At 43.5% G+C, this 17,100-nt stretch overlaps 1 protein-coding gene across 5 annotated transcripts in view; it reads right to left on the bottom strand.

Annotated features, from left to right (window-relative positions):
- Window positions 1-7,440: 7,440 nt before the first annotated feature.
- The window catches only part of APBA1 (amyloid beta precursor protein binding family A member 1), an 89,423-nt gene continuing 79,763 nt past the window's right edge, over window positions 7,441-17,100 (bottom strand). For all 5 annotated transcript variants that reach the window (XM_038170559.2, XM_038170558.2, XM_038170560.2 and 2 more), the window contains 5 exons: window positions 16,557-16,736; window positions 15,513-15,725; window positions 11,891-12,010; window positions 11,126-11,266; window positions 7,441-10,762 (listed from right to left, as the gene is read on the bottom strand). In XM_038170559.2, the coding sequence (XP_038026487.1) occupies window positions 10,691-10,762; window positions 11,126-11,266; window positions 11,891-12,010; window positions 15,513-15,725; window positions 16,557-16,736 (726 nt within the window). In that variant the 3' untranslated portion in view covers window positions 7,441-10,690. The remainder of the gene's footprint in view (window positions 10,763-11,125; window positions 11,267-11,890; window positions 12,011-15,512; window positions 15,726-16,556; window positions 16,737-17,100) is intronic.

Here is a 17,100-nt window from a genome sequence, read left to right as displayed (position 1 = left end):
AACCCAACTTATCTTGCTATATGCATCACCTGATGTGGGAGTTCTTTCAGAGCCTCAGTATCAGCTTCCTTTCCCCAGGTAACATTCCCCTTCCAAAAGCAGGTTGTGGAATAAGAGAGGGTTACATGCCCCATCAACACACAGAGCTGCTTCCTGCAGCTCTGAACAGCTCTTAGCTTGGCGTTGTGCTCTACGTAACTCCCTGTCACCTTGCCGGGGGAAAAGGCTGCAGTGTCAGGATGGAACGTAAGCTTATACTTTGAAAACTTGATCAGATTTCAGTCAATTGCTTGTTATCCTAACAAAACAGACTAGTCTGAATAATCACCTTCCTATCTGAAGACTGGAAACAAATCTACTACAAAATAATGAGTAGTTTTCCAACCTGCAAGTTAAATTTCTCCCCAAGTATTAGAAAGTAACATTGTTAGTTCCAAAAAAGTGATTTACAAAATGATCAAAATGATTCCCAATGTAGCGAGTTAAATTATATCCAGGTGCTATTCAGGAGTTACCAGTCACATACCCATACTTACCACGTTTAATGCTATTCCAGGAAGTTTAAAACATGCAAAGATGTGCAGAGCTACAAGGTTTCTAGCAGCTACCTTTAATCTCCAAGTGCCTGTGACAGTGCAGCCCTTAGCAACTGAAGAATCATTTACATTTCATAGTTTTTTTTCTCCCTTACAGAAAAGTTTATGCAAACCTCTTTCACAGAACCAATTTCCCACGAGCAGTTTTTCATTTTTTTATTTTTACTATCAGCTTTATGAGCTCTCTTACACTGAAAAAATAAACTTTTCATGCCCTTTCCCACTTGCAAATTCAGTCTCATTTCCATTCGAAGCAGCCTTCATGCCTAATGAAAAGCAGCCCCCCTTTGATGGGTAGCACACCTGCACACACAGAAACCTTACTGCTCTTCCTCCACCTCCTTACCCAATGAAGAAGCCACCATGGGAGCCTGGTGGTGGATGAGAAGCTGCCCTCATTGCCCCAGATTTTCTCATTCTAAACTGGGGCTGGGGGTGATGTGCAGATTTCAGTGCTGCCATACTGTGTCTTTCTTCCTACTGCTGCCAGGGTGTGTGTGTATGTAAATATATAACCTCCTAAATTTCCATGGTCTTAAATGAAAAGGCCTTTCTGGAGAAAGAGCAGAATGCATGTCTCATTCAGCAGGGAAATTCAAAGAAGGCATTCAAGAAGTATGAGGTGAAGTATGGGAGGAAAGATGGAGTAGGTACAGACTGTGAAAGACAAGGCAGGAAAGAAGCATCAACGCTCATAAGGTTAAGCATAAAGGGTGGACATAAAGTGAATAAAAACAAACAAACAGAAAAAAACCACACATCTGTACGTGGTTTCGGTTTACTTCCCCAAAACTCAGGTCTTGTACATATTTCCCCTACATAAATACACTTAATACACCGAGACTATCAGAAATGACCGGTGGAGGGAGACGGCACAGGCACACTAGCCAGTTGTGTAGGATGCAAAAGCATTTACTCTGATAGCTTTATTTGCTCAGCCATAAAAATCATACAGTGGAGAACAATTTGCACAAAATTGTGTTTTGGGTTTATGGGACAAGGTTTTGGTAGCAAGGGGAATACAGAGGTGGTCCCTGAAGGGCAGAGGAGTCCAGGAAGGCTGAGCACTCTTCAAGAGGGAAATCTGAATGGCGCAGGAGCGGTCTGTCCCCACGTGCCCACAGACGAGCCGGCGGGGAAGAAATGCGGCCTGGCTGAACAGAGAATTGTGGCTTGAGCTTAGGAGAAAAAAGAGGGTTTACAATCTTTGGAAAAGAGGGCGGGCCACTCAAAAGGACTATAAGGATGTTGCGAGGCAGTGCAGGGACAAAATTAGAAAGGCCAAAGCTCACCTGGAGCTCAATCTGGCTACTGCCGTTAAAGACAACAAAAAATGTTTTTACAAATACATCAACACAAAAAGGAGGACTAAGGAGAATCTCCATCCTTTACTGGATGCGGGGAGAAACTTAGTTACAAGAGATGAGGAAAAGGCGGAGGTGCTCAATGCCTTCTTCGCCTCAGTCTTTAGCGGCAATACCGGTTGCTCTCTGGATACCCAGTACCCTGAGCTGGTGGAAGGGGATGGGGAGCAGGATGTGGCCCTCACTATCCACGAAGAACTGGTTGGTGACCTGCTACGGCACTTGGATGTGCACAAGTCAATGGGGCCAGATGGGATCCACCCAAGGGTACTGAGAGAACTGGCAGAGGAGCTGGCCAAGCCCCTATCCATCATTTATCAGCAGTCCTGGCTATAGGGGGAGGTCCCTGTTGACTGGCAGCTAGAAAACGTGATGCCCATCTACAAGAAGGGCTGGAGGGCTGACCCGGGGAACTATGGGCCTGTCAGTTTGACCTCAGTATCAGGGAAGCTCATGGAGCAGATTATCTTGAGAGTCACCATGCGGCACTTGCAGGGCAAGCAGGCGATCAGGCACAGTCAGCATGGGTTTATGAAAGGCAGGTCCTGCTTGATGAACCTGATCTCCTTCTATGACAAAGTGACGCGCTGGGTGGACGAGGGAAAGGCTGTGGATGTGGTCTACCTTGACTTCAGCAAGGCTTTTGACACCGTCTCCCACAGCATTCTCCTCAAGAAACTGGCTGCTCTTGGCTTGGACTGGCGCACGCTTCGTTGGGTTAGAAACTGGCTGGATAGCCGGGCCCAGAGAGTTGTGGTAAATGGAGCCAAGTCCAGTTGGAGGCCAGTCACTAGTGGCGTCCCCCAGGGCTCGGTGCTGGGGCCGGTCCTCTTTAATATCTTCATCAATGATCTGGATGACGGCATTGAGTGCACCCTCAGTAAGTTCGCAGATGACACCAAGCTAGGTGCGTGTGTCGATCTGCTCGAGGGTAGGAAGGCTCTGCAGGAGGATCTGGATAGGCTGCACCGATGGGCTGAGGTCAACTGCATGAAGTTCAACAAGGCCAAGTGCCGGGTCCTGCACCTGGGGCACAATAACCCCAAGCAGAGCTACAGGCTGGGAGATGAGTGGTTGGAAAGCTGCCAGACAGAGAAGGACCTGGGAGTGATGGTGGACAGTCGGCTGAATATGAGCCAGCAGTGTGCTCAGGTGGCCAAGAAGGCCAACGGCATCCTGGCTTGTATCAGAAACAGTGTGACCAGCAGGGCTAGGGAGGTGATCGTCCCCCTGTACTCGGCTCTGGTGAGGCCGCACCTCGAGTACTGTGTTCAGTTTTGGGCCCCTCGCTACAAGAAGGACATCGAGGTGCTTGAGCGGGTCCAGAGAAGGGCGACGAAGCTGGTGAGGGGCCTGGAGAACAAGTCCTACGAGGAGAGGCTGAGGGAGCTGGGCTTGTTCAGCCTGGAGAAGAGGAGGCTCAGGGGCGACCTTATCGCTCTCTACAGATACCTCAAAGGAGGCTGTAGCGAGGTGGGGGTTGGCCTGTTCTCCCACGTGCCTGGTGACAGGACGAGGGGGAATGGGCTTAAGTTGGGCCAGGGGAGTTTTAGGTTGGATGTTAGGAAGAATTTCTTTACCGATAGGGTTGTTAGACATTGGAACAGGCTGCCCAGGGAAGTGGTGGAATCACCATCCCTGGAAGTCTTTAAAAGACGTTTAGATGTAGAGCTTAGTGATATGGTTTAGTGGGGACTGTTAGTGTTAGGTTAGAGGTTGGACTCGATGATCTTGAGGTCTCTTCCAACCTAGAAATTCTGTGATTCTGTGAGCAAAGCCCAGCAGCTGCCCCATGTCAGATCAGCGTTGGCTCCAAAAGGACTGCTGCTGGTCAGAGCTGAGCCAGGGGGTGATGCTGGTTGTGTCTCTGGGAGAGGAGATTGAAGAAAGCAGGGAGAGGGGGAAATAAAAAACTGCTGGACAACAGCAACTGGGAGTGAGGGGTGAGCACTATCCCTGCAGTCCCCAAGGTGAGTGCAGCAGGAGGGCAGGAGGTGCACCAAGCAGGCAGCAGCAGTTCCCCTGCGGGCTGTGCAGGGAGAGGCCCCTGGTGGAGCAGGCTGTCCCCCTGCAGCCCATGGGTCCCCCATGGAGCAGATCTGCACGCTGCAGCCCCGCCATGGGTGGAGGAGCCCCCGGTGGAGCAGGTGGATGTGGCCTGGAGGAGGCTGCGGCCCATGGAGAGCCCCCGCAGGAGCAGGCCCCGGGCCGGAGCTGCAGCCCGTGGAGAGGAGCCCACGCAGGAGCAGGGATCTGGGGGGAGCTGCCCCCACCCGTGGGGGACCCGTGCCGGAGCAGTTTGCTCCTGGGGGTTGGATGGACCCCGTGGGACAGAGCCATGTGGGAGCAGTGCTTGAAGAGCTGCTGCCTGTGGGCAGCCCCCACAGGCTCGGTTTGGGAAGGACGGCATCCATGGGAGGGACCCCACAGGCAGCAGGGGCAGAGAGGGACTGAGAAGGAGCGGCGGAGACCAAGCATTAGGGTGGAAGTCCTAACCGCAGCCCCCATTCCCCTGCACTGCTAGGGAGGAGGCAGTAAAAGAGGGTAAGTACAGTGGAAAGTGTTTGTAGTTTGCTTTTAGTTTCTCACTGTCCTAGTCTGCTAATGAGAGGCAATAATTTCTGTTAATTTTCCTATGCTGAGTCTGTTTTGCCAATGATGGCAACTGTTGAGTGATCTCCCTGTCCTTATCTGAACGCTTGAGCCCTTTGCATCGTATTTTCTCCCCCTGTTCGAGGATGGGCAGTGAGAGTGGTTGTGGTGGAGCTTGGCTGCCCACCTGGGCAAAACTACCACAAATTGCAACTATGAAAGCATGAGTTAGCATAAAACATAGATATGTTGTTTGTCTGAGATGGAATACAAACACTAAACACAGACTCTAAATTTTAATATGCCAAGAAAAAGTCTGGATTGCTGAGAAGAGGATGGTTCTAGGAGAGCAGTCATCAGAATGAGGGTATCAGAATATACTGTACTGGAGAGGGTTGAAACTATCTACACAACAGTATTTAGGATTGACATTTACAGCACAAATCCACCTCTTTAATCGTTAACCATAGTTCCCTTCCCCTGTACACAGCAGTTATTTAGTTGTGCACTGGGTCTGAGAAACATCTCTCCTAACTCGCACGCTACCTGTTCAGAGTCTTTTGCTCCTCACCCTCAAAAAAATGTCAGCGTGCAGAGCCATAGATAATCCCTTTATCCATACTTCTTTTTGCTAAAAATTATAAATACACCCTATTCTTGTAGGCTTGTCTCATCAGTAGCCTAGTCTCCATGTGAAGTTTCTGCATGCACTACGACCATTACACATAACGTAGAGTGCGGGCTTCTTTGGGGAAGCCAACGAAATCACAGTTCAGTGGTTGTCACGCTGGTGAAAAGCAAGGAAGGAAATCCACCAGGATGCATTGTCACAATCTGGGCATCTTACATACCACCTTCTGTGAAATTACAAAAGAGAAATGTTTGCTTGGCTCTTCTGTTTGGTAGCCTGTGCAGAAAACAGGTGTATGATTGTTCCAGAAGCAATTACCAAAAGCAGGAACTAACAAAACTGCAATTTTCAATGCTGTGGTTTAAGCCAAAAGCTCCAGTAGCAAAGTGCAGCTATTCAGATACAAGTTGCCTTTCAGTAAAAAACAGTATTGGAGAGTTCTAGAAGTGTCCTTTATAAAGGAAGGTTCTTTGTTAATTGCGATCTGTAATTAAAATGCAGACTGAAGGAAGTGCTCTGCGTCCTGCTCTTTTGGCCTAGCAGCCTCCTCACGTAGCGGTGGGACATTACTCTTGCCTTACTGACAGAAACAAAGCCAAAACTCCAAAGCGTGTGTGTTATGCACCACAAGGTGCTGATTTACTATTATCCCAGTAAAAAACAACAACCACTTATGGTCTTGTAAAGCAGCATTTGAAATGCTGCTTATTAGATGCAATGCTATAGGGAGCGAGGACCGTGCTGACAATCTCGCATCCCCTGAGATGTGGCCCCCCCCGAGCTGTGAGGTACCTGGCAGGCTCCCCGCTTGCAGTCACCCAGCCAAGCTCATCCCGTGGCCAAGGAGCTGTACCTGTGCGTGCACAGGCCGGGCCCTCCTCGGGCTGGCTAATAACCTGCATCACCGAATCCTCGGGAGATTTGGTGAGATTTGTGCCCATACCGCTGAAGGAAAAGCCATGCTTAGGTTTGTCCAGTCAAACATGGAGGAGTACACTCCGGTTCCTATGCTACAAGAAGCCCTAACAAAAAGGGTAACAAGCAGGGGGAGGATGGAGGGCGGCGTGCAGGCTCAGCCTGTCTGCTGTGCCATTTACCAAATGGCTCAGAATTTCTCCAACCTACCATTTAAGCAAATAACATGAAAGGTCAAGTGCTTCACTCTCCCATGCTGGCAATATTTGTATCTCACGCTATGGAAAGCCACTCAGTGGCTGAAGGCCCCCATGTAGTTTTTCTCAGGAGCCAGCTGTGGCGTGTTTTCATTTCTGTACTCTCAAAGTATTCATGACAGCCTATAGAGCACAGAAAATCCTGTGAAGCTTTACTTGAAGAAATGCTCCTTTGTTGGCTTCTGCTGGTTGACTTTCAAATACCATTCATAATCAACCTCTGGTTATACAAGTATTTCCTTTTCTTTCATTATTATTACTTTTTAAACATTGTCACAGGCAGTTCCAGGATTTATTCCAAGGACTGACCTATTGTAATTTTAGATTGTTTATTCAAATCATATGAGGTCTTTAGGAATTAACCATGCTGATGACCTTTGAAGAAAAAGAGTGTTCTCAGAAATGGTAATAAGTGAGGGCTTTTGTTTGTTTGGTTGTTTTTTTGAAAATCTCATTTATGGAAAACACCCCGCAATGTTTGAAGATATTCAGAAATGAAATGGTATTTCTGTCATGTAGAAAGCATCCTGAAATAATGAATTTTTGGGAGGTTCAAACATGGTGACAGTTCACATGGTAAAAAACTGGGATGCAACACTAGGTAAGACATCAGTTTCATTTAGTGTCATTTGCAACCTGAAGATACTGCTGTTTAAACAACAAAGCTAACAGCTCTGGTTCACACCTGTAGAAATACTCCAAGCTTTGTGGCAACAGAGAAGTCCAGTTACCTTCCGAGCATCCATGCATGCAGTACCGGCAAGCCAACTCCTGAATTAGTATGAGCAAACTCTCAGCCTTGTCTGAGGTATTTTTGTTTTGTATTTTATTGTTGCAAATCTTACAGACATTAGCGCTCTGTTAAATAAAGGAATGTAGCACAGTAAATACATCACAACAAAACAGCTGGCCAGAGCTCCTTCCACCACCACCACCCCACCCCCCAAATTCAAAGCCCATTCCTCCTCCGTGCCCCCCACCCCCCAAATCAGACCACAGCAGCTTCGTTACAGAGGTCAGAGACCTGTGGCAAAAAACATCAGAGGAATTACATTCAGTAGATGTGCAGTATCAACATTCCAGGCTCACATGTATTTATATATATATATTTATATTTTTATATAGAGATCATTAAATGTTTACAAAGAACAATATTGTTACAAATACAATACTATACTTCTCCCAACGCTTTACAATAATTTCTATTCACCCTCTTTACAGAACAATAATATAACTTCATAGTCTAGGTACTGCGCTAAGTATGTACAAGAGATCTCAACCACGTTGCTGTCTTCAGAAATTTACTTTATTTAAAAAAAAAACAAACACAAGGAAAGCAAGCAAACCTGGTAACCCCAACTGAACCTCACATTTGAACAACTCAAAACAAATGTGAAACTTTCCAGTAAAAAACAAACAAACAAAAAATTACACACAGAATGGATGTTTCATCCTTAATGTAAACACTGAAGAATCAGACTGCACAAAGCAGTGAGAAAGAGAAAAAAATCAGGTCCATCACTGAAGGAGGAATGTAAACCAGCTGTTTGTTCCACCATTTTTGTTAAAATTTAACACGGCATCTAACAAAGTGCTGCGACAGTCCAGAGAACTGTAAGATCCCCTCTCTGAGCACGTTTTTTGGAAGTCTTTCACTCTAGGAATTAAAAAGGAATTGCTTAGAAGACAGTTACCAGCAGTGTGCACCACGCCATGGGCCTCCCAGCTCAAAAGCCTTACACACACATCCCAGCTGGAACTACAGACTCTTTACAGACCCTGACCCTGCTAACATTCACTTGCTTAATGTTAAGCGGCTATGTACCATGAAAGCATTTGATTACCCAAAATTTGGCAGAATCTTGCCTGGAAGAATTAAAAACAAAGCCACAGTTGTTTCCCTCAGTACCCTTGCGTGTTCAGGTCTTCCTCATTTCCCAGTGAAGCCAGTTAAAGACCCTACCATGTGAGTTTTGTAGAGCCACAGAAACAAGTGAAGCTGGGAGTGTGAACATGGCAGGAACCAGGAGCATGGTAACTGTGTCTACAGGAGTTCACCGAGTTTCCTCAGGCAACTTATGGAAAGGCTGCACTGTATATAATCTAAATTGTACATGGTTATATATCATATTTACATATATTACTATATATATGGAAAGTTCGGAACAAAAAGTTCAAATGATCATCATGAACTAGATGTCTACAGTTAAACAATATACTTACGAGTCATTCACTATCTACTTGCATCAGCCTGGCAGCAGAGGTAAGTCACTAACTGGAATACCAACACCACGCTCTCGTGCAGCCTGCTATTCCAGAGACTGGGATTAAGTGATACAGCAACAAGAACTGCAGAAAAATCAAGTCAGCGTACATTAACCTCAACACTAAAAATATTCACTTACTACAATAGTTTATGCACCACTTCATTACCTCCCTTAAATATTTACTACCCACTGAAACACAAAAGGTTACTTGTTCCCTCGCTCTGATCAGACCACAGACGCCCACTATTTCTGAAAGCCAAACGCAGACCTCTGCTCAGAGTACTCAATGGCTCTGCAGCGTGTGCACCAGGTGTGCCCATGCACACGCACGTGAGCACACACAGACACATCCAATCCATGAATCCCTGGGGTCATTTCCAGGTGTTGTTACTGGGCTGCAAACGATGCCTGTTTTGCACGGTCTGCCACGCAGCAGTAGCAAAACAAGAGACTGTGACCATGGACGCGTTCTCAAAACAGAAGGGACACGTCCTCGTGTGTGTGTGTGTGTGACCTGTTCTTGTCTTCATCTCACTGGGTCTTCCTATCGCACTCAGACAGAGCAGAAACCGTTTCCTTAAAAGAAAATCAGCACTATCAGCCTGGACTAAATGCATGGTTCAATTTCCATGTAAACACTGGTATACAGTCCTGCCAAAAGTAACTACAAGGAATGGAGAATTTCCCTCTCACTACAAAGAAAAAACGTTTTTTAAATTAAAAACAAACAGAAAAAAAAAATAAAACAACCACCAGCCCACTTTTTCCCTTCCCCTGTTGTCCCTAGCATGCAAGTTACAGGCCAATCAAATCCTATATTTCCTACGTCTTTTTCATACGAGTGCATATAGTACACACATATATCCGTTAAGTGCCATACAAATGGAAAAAAAATATAACAACTTAACTTATATAACAAAATAAATACGTTTGTTCCCACCTTATCCCTCCCGTCGTTATCTATGTCATGAACTAAAGAGGATAAAATTAGACAAGGTCTTTGGACAAAAATATATGTTAGAACTGGCTCAGAGAACAAAATTACTTAGAATAGTATGCAGATCTCTTATATTCAAACTTCATAAATAGCAAGCACAATTTTAAAAACATCTATATACACTGGCACACATTGCTGTGTGCATCAAATGCAGAATTAAGAGCCTAGAAAACGTGTAGCTATTCAGCAAATCCCCATATTGTTTCTCTTGTTCTCCCCTCCCTCTCTCCCCTTTCCTTTAACTTCTAAAACAGGCAAGGGACTATAGAAGACAAGTTGCCTTTAAAAATGAAGTAGAACAAAAGGGTTCAAAAACCGGGGGTAGAGAGGGAGAGGCAGTTGCCTCCCCAGTTACTTGGTGTAATTAATTCAATTCTAATGTGCTTCAGCAACTTGCAGAGTACCTTTCAGGGTCCTAAGATCATGAAAAACTGGTAACAGAAGATAATTAAAAGGTATTTGGACAGTCCACTTTACCACAGCAGCATTTACTCATTCTTCATAAGCAGGTATTCTTCCTGAGGGCAAAAATATCTTTTTGGTATTCTACCTTTCCTACAGACATAAACCTTTAAAACAGAGCTCAGTGCCTGTGGGAAAATAGGGGAAGAAAAGGAAAGCCTTGTGCAGGATGTCCAAGTGAACACTTTGCACCCTTCACTTCTCTCTGGTAAAAGACATCTTTCATTTAGCAACATTTAATTTATTCAGTTTACCAAATAATAGTCACAAAAATAAAACTGGTTATTAGAATGAATCGGAGTCGATCCTTTTTGTGAATCCTGCTGTGAACAATGCTGCTGCTGTTTTCCTGTTTTGCATGTGGAACTGCACTTAGTTTCACTTGTAAAGAGATGCAACCGAAATAGTCCCATATATTTTGCCCCTTCCCAAAATACAGGAAAATGTTACGGAGGAGGGGAGAAAGGGAGGGAAAAGAGATATAAAGTCTCTTTTTTTGTGAGACAAAGAAAGAAATGTCTCTGCGGACACAGAAATGCAGCACTAGAGAGACAAGCACTAATGAGGAAAAACATCCTCCATGCACATTGTGACAGTGAGGTGTCGGCTTTAGATGTAAACTGGTTGCTCTTGTGCAGTCAACAGTCTGTACATGGCAGCTGGCATAGTCTTCATATGAATCTAGAGAAAATAAAAGAAATTAATCAATATTCCTAGCATATACCACACTCTGGGAAGGAACTAGCTAAAAGGGTACAGGAAATAAACAAAAAGGAAAGCCTGAGAGTTTTCATACTCTTATTAAAGTATCACAGGTGGTGACTTTATGGAACAGTGTGATTAGCATCAACCAACACCTAAAGTTGTGGACACAAATATTTTTGGCTTAGGGTTCACCTAAAACACTTGAGAACTGTCAGCAAATAAAAAACAAGAGATGGTGGATTGCCTTTACCCTGGCTTCCATTGTTCAGATTTGAGTAGCAAAAGGCCAAAAGAAGTAATGATGAAATATGTTACGCTGCCTGGGGGCACTGCTCTTACCTCACCAACAGCATTTGACAGAATGTGCACAATTTTCTCATGGGGTGTTGCCACAACACTCTGCCCATTGATTTCAATGATCCGATGGCCAACACGCACACCTCCTCGCTCTGCTATACCACCTCTCATAAGGCTACAGATCTGGAAGAGAAAGGACAGATTTAGCAGGGTCTAGATATGGAAGAGAGGGCTCAGATTGCCCATTTTTGCCTCTAAGTTTTAACTCAATATAGACTTGCAACAAATTCTACAACGTAATCCATCATAGATTCAAAGTATAATTTGTTACTGGCAAATAACTGTAGTGTATTCTCTTCCAAGAACAAAACTGTCAGAAAGGGCTATTTGCGTTTTACATCAAATACACCACGGTTTGGACGTTTAAAAGCGTACGAAGGACCACAGTTAAACAATGTTCAGGATGCAAATGCTTTACAAGAGGAGAGGATTAAGAACAGTCTATTTCTTTTGAGAACATACAGTAGCTTGCTTAGACAGGAATGAAGCAGATGAGAACAGTTTCATGTACACAGTTTTCTTTCTCTGACCTGACAGAGCTTTTCTGTTCCTCTGACTAACTCTGAATTTGTGGACTAAGGAGAGTCAAAGACAAAAATAACGTTTACATCTAAGACTTCGCACGTGTGCCAAGTGTTGCTTGCTGCGAAGAAGAAAATGGCAGCTTCCCTCTTCCCACACTGTCACAAATAGATGTGAAGTTTCATGTATATTAAAGCTTCACCAGGGAGTCTGGAAGCTACTTACAATCCCGTTTTGCACACTGAAGCCCAACTGGTATCTGAGGTCTGGTCTCCTGATCAGGACTGTTGTTACTGGAGGACACCTAACTATGTTCAGTTTAACCCGGGCCTGGTTTTTCAAACCCTGCAAAAAGAAACCACCATGAAATATGCTGGCAGAGATAGGGTGAAACATTTAACACAAACACTGGGTAAAAAATAAGTGTTAAAACACTGACATGGGAACAGTCCTGAATAAACAGCTCTTTGTATGCTCTAAAACAGAACCAAATCACTGAACACCAGACATACGTACGTGAATATTCAGTCAGATCAGCACTGCAGCATCAAACGTTTCTTGCCAAGAAGCTGGCACTGTTGTTTTAAGAAACATAGTTGGCAATTCCTTCATTTCATAACACAAGTAACATACAAAAAGAATATGAAACTGGTTTATGCAGCCCACCAGAAAAGCTGACTGTGGTTAGGAAATGAAATTTTAAATAGGTAGCTAAGGCAGTAACAAATACATGGCTTCTCCAATGGGATATATTGCATTCTGCCACACAAATGGAGGGTTCCACCTGTACCCAGATCATAGAATTCCCATTCCTTCTTCTCTCTAGATGCACCACCTAGACATACCATCATGAACTTCTTGTTACCAGAAGAAAACTGAAGAAATATGTATATATATAAATAAATAATACATATATATTGTTGTGAGGGTGGTGAAAACACTGAAACAGGTTGCCCAGAGAGGTGTGTAGTGTCCATCCTTGGAGTTATTTAATCCCCAGTGGGCACAGCCCTAAGCAACCTTCTCCTGCTGATACTGCTTTGAACCAAGGTGCTTGCTAGTCTCAGAGACTCTGTCACTCTATGGCTCCATGAAAAATCAAATGTTAAAATGCAGACAGCTGCAATCTGACCCCTTGTACGGTTTCAGGTGTTCAGATCTCTTACTTGTAGACTGTTAAGATCCTTTTTCTGTCCAACACAGAAGTGGATACAGATTTTTCTACTCATAAATGCTTAATTCACACAATTTGCCTTCAATAAATAAATAAATCCACATCAAGAAATAAATGTTTTATAAAGAATACAGCATCTTCCACCTTACCTTATACAACACATATCAATACCAAAACCTATTTCTAAATTGTTTTCATATGTGCAGTTGAAGTCTGGGTCCCACTGAAACTGATGGGTGTCCAACACTGACTTTGAAAGGTTCATTTCCACCACAACTAAGGTAACACAATGAAGTTTTTACATCCCGTTTACTGCTAATGATTCTGCTGACTCTGGACTCAGCAGTGACTTGAACAACTGAAATGGCATCCAGCCAGTGTTAACTGCCTCAGAATCCTTTTTCTTGTCAATGCCTTGAACTGTCTGGATGCAGTCATCACACGGGCAGCAGCTGGCTGCACCTCCACACAATGCTGGCTCGGCTTGGCTCCTTATTCAAGGTTGCTCCAAGATTAACTGCATGTGAACACCAAGTGGCAAAGCACATGCCTGTGGGAGTGCCTCAACGCCACTCTCAGCAGAAGGAAGGTCCAAACTCCACCTCTCCTGTGACTGTGTTTAACTCAATCGAGTTAGCTGCAGTGCTCCAGGGCCATTCAACATCTACCTGCAGGTCTTCAAATCAACACACAGAGTAAAAGATAGGAGGAACAAAATCTTACTATGCTGTGGCTGTAATGTTTGGACAAAAGTCTGAGGGGATTCTGCCTTAATTTTCTAAATTTGGGAGGGCAGGAGTCTTGCAGAGATGACTGTATCTATGAGGAATTTAGGTGTCTAACTAGGGTCATCTGAGTTCATCCAGGCTGCATGCCTTCAACAGAGTTGAAATCAATGCTCTCTTACTCCCCCTGAAGCATGCTCAAGTTATTTAAATCTATTCTTTCAAAAAGGAACTAATGTGGCCCCCAACAAAAAATTTAGTAATTCTACAGAAAGCACAATTGTTGCAATAGCGCCTAGCTCCTAGTACTATGCAGAATGGTAGTGCATGCTTATTAGAAAAAAAGCACCTGTATCATTGAACAATTTAGTTGCTTATTTAGTCCTTGAGTTTGTTTCAGATAATAGGCATCACCAGAGGCTTCCAAAAAAGAGACAAGTAGTGCAATACAGTCAGGGAATAGCCACCACACGTGGTAAGTTTCTTTCTAGCTCTGTGGTTTTTGGTCTATTAGTAGCAGAGCTTACATCTATAATACTAAAATTACCTTATTTGAAGCGCTTGCAAGGTATCTTCTATATAACACTCATCTTTTCATAGGAGTCCTTAGAACATGCTAAATAAACCTGAAATCTGAGATATTTCTGCCACATTTAAACTTGTGCTTAGGTCATTGGGTGGTTCCTCTGCTTGATGTGAGAAGTGCCATATGAACAGGTTTACACGAATGGTTATGAAGACATGAAAATATGCAGGCTCTGCTTTTGTCTAGAAAGACAAAATAAATGGCCACCAGTTCCTATAGCAACAACCATAAGTACCAGTGAGGAAGAGGAATGTCTGCAGAAGCTGGAGAGAGCAAAGCTGACTGCTGCTGTTTTGAGAAAGTACAGATAAGGCTCATCATAATGAAACCCTACCTAAAGAGGCTCTGAATCAGAGAAGCACAACTCATCAATGTTTTAGAGATAAAACTGTTGTGAGATAGGAAACAAGTAAGGTTAACATGAAAAGTCTGAATTTGTGGTGGGTTTAGTTTCACTGAAGTTGGCACAGAGATTTTTAATATGATTTTATTTTTTTTCATTCTTCACAAATGTAAGACTGCTTTTGCCACATTTTTAGTATACTACACTTCCAGGCTGTAATTTCCACTCTCTGAATCTAAAATGGCTGGCCTAGGGATCTATGCACCTATTACTCATTAGAGCACAGAATTCATGTTTTTGGAAACCGGAATAGGAAGGAAGTCATTAGAACAAAAATCTGAGTTCAAGCATTATAAAACTGATTTGAGGACAAAAAAAAAAAAAAAAAAAGTACTTTGTGAAATACAAAAATACAAAAGTACAAAATGCAAAGAAACGTATTGCATGAAACAACCAGTCACCAGAGAGCTGTGTAGCAAAGCAACTTTAACAGCCATATACATAGGAATCAAAGAAGGATTTTTCTTACAGTATGACACCAGATTTACACGTCTGCATGGAGCTCTGTGAGGTATGTCGATAAATAACCAGGTCCATTTCACTTCATCTCCAGCATTCCCCCATGATGTACCATTCCTGCTCTTGAAACTCTGATGTTTAAAATACCTCTTCCCTACAGCTAACCCCAACAGTTCCAGTGTCTCCAGCACCTGTATCTCCATTCGTCATATAAAACATTAAGAGCCTTCAGGTGTGCACCTGGTAATACCTTCCTTATCAACAAAATACTCTCGTGGTGTGAGGTTCTGCACAGAATCCTTGGCTATACAAGTAAATACACAGCTCACTTTCTGAGAATCAGAAAACTCGGTGAAGCATAATTTACAACATACTCCGAACATCACTGAATAAGTAGTGCTATACAAACATTTGGTAAGAATTATTACTTAATAGTTCTGTACTTATAACGCTCTCCTATCACATAACCCTTTGAAAAGATCCAGAAACATTCTCTGTACCTTTATAATGCTCTGACATGTTGAGAGTGGTAAGCCAACTAGGCTGGTCCCGTTGATCGACATGATCTGATCCCCTATATTCAGCTTCCCAGACTTCTCTGCTGGTCCTCCGTGCATCATATTGGCTATGATAACCGTAGGCAAGATGGATCCCCAACCAGACTCCACAATCACCACCCCTAGGATTTCTCCTTTTTGCTTTTCGATGTAAACCTATATCAAAAGAAAAAGTGTTTCAAACAAAAGCTTTTTCTCAACCATGGAACTGGCCCCTGTCCCCCTGCAATCTTTCCTCCCCCCACCCACCAAAACACATAGCTCATGAATCAGCAAACACAGAACCCCTCACTATTTGCAACCTGACTTCCTAGTGCAAAACAAACAGGGTACTACATTTCAGTTGTATTCAAACATGAGTTAATCAACACTAAGTACACAGGTTTTGCTTAGGGCTGAACATGCCCTCACACAACTTATTTCTGTTTATGAGCAGAGGGAAATGGAAAGGAAGAAACCGTTGTGTAATGGGGGTTCAGTGGACCAAGCTAAATAGAAGTTTGTAAGAGCTTACGACTGCACATTGGAAGAACACTAACTGTACGTTGCAGTGGTGCACAGGTTCATCATTATTAGAAGGACCGTGCAGCAAATCCTTTCAGCAAACACAATCCTCTAAAATCTGGAATCAGCCACTTTCACTGACACTAGTTCCTCCACAAATGTTAAATTATTTACTGTAATCTGTAAATCATATTAATTGTTAATCTGTTTTACATTCATTTCATTAAAATACAATGTGAAATGTTTGAAAATTGTTTAATAAAACAAACACAGATGGAAAATCATTTCACTGCTCATAGACTTCGGGTTCACAGTTTGCCTTTGATACAGAACTGACGACAGGTTGACTTACTGGGGGAGATATTCTAGACTCACTCAGGTCATTTATAGGAAGCATTAATGGTTTTCTGATTTCTGCCAGCATGGGCCTGCACCTGGTACAGGGGATCTTAATACTGTTATGGAGAAAAATGTGAGACATACATCTTTGCAGTTTTCAGATTTGGAGAAGTGAATGAGGTCGTCATTGTACATGTCCTGGGTATTGAGCAAGTCGCTATATTCCTTCTGGCTAAGGTCTTCTGGATTGATCCCATTTGCCCTCAGAAACTCCTGGTAGGCCACGCTGAATGCTTGACCTATGGACTGTGCGATCAGCTGTGCCTGCAGGGAAGAGAAAAGAAAAAAAGTCAAACATTCTGATGGTCTTGTGCACTGCCACCTTCTCTGTTACAATCACACTGTAAATGGTTTATCCCTACAAGTCACATTACAGTTTAAAAATATTTCTGCATTAAAAATTAACTTAAAAGGCTCAAAAAATGTCATCACGTTCATATGAGAAGCATAAATAAAGCTATCCTTTCACGGGTAAGAAATGCTAGCATAAATGTAGCAGTATACCTGCTGCAGTGACTGAAGCAGAGATGGCAAAAGAGAACTCTACCTCTCACCTACAACTCTTCTCATGTGTGCAGCTCCCAGGTGGCTCCCCCTTCTAGTAGAGGCAATGCCATTCTCTGACAAG

The sequence above is a fragment of the Anas platyrhynchos genome, chromosome Z (assembly GCF_047663525.1).
Source record: "Anas platyrhynchos isolate ZD024472 breed Pekin duck chromosome Z, IASCAAS_PekinDuck_T2T, whole genome shotgun sequence".
Taxonomy (NCBI): domain Eukaryota; kingdom Metazoa; phylum Chordata; class Aves; order Anseriformes; family Anatidae; genus Anas; species Anas platyrhynchos.
The sequence above is the reverse complement of the archived record's forward strand: the minus strand, read 5'-3'. Positions and strand labels throughout refer to the sequence as shown.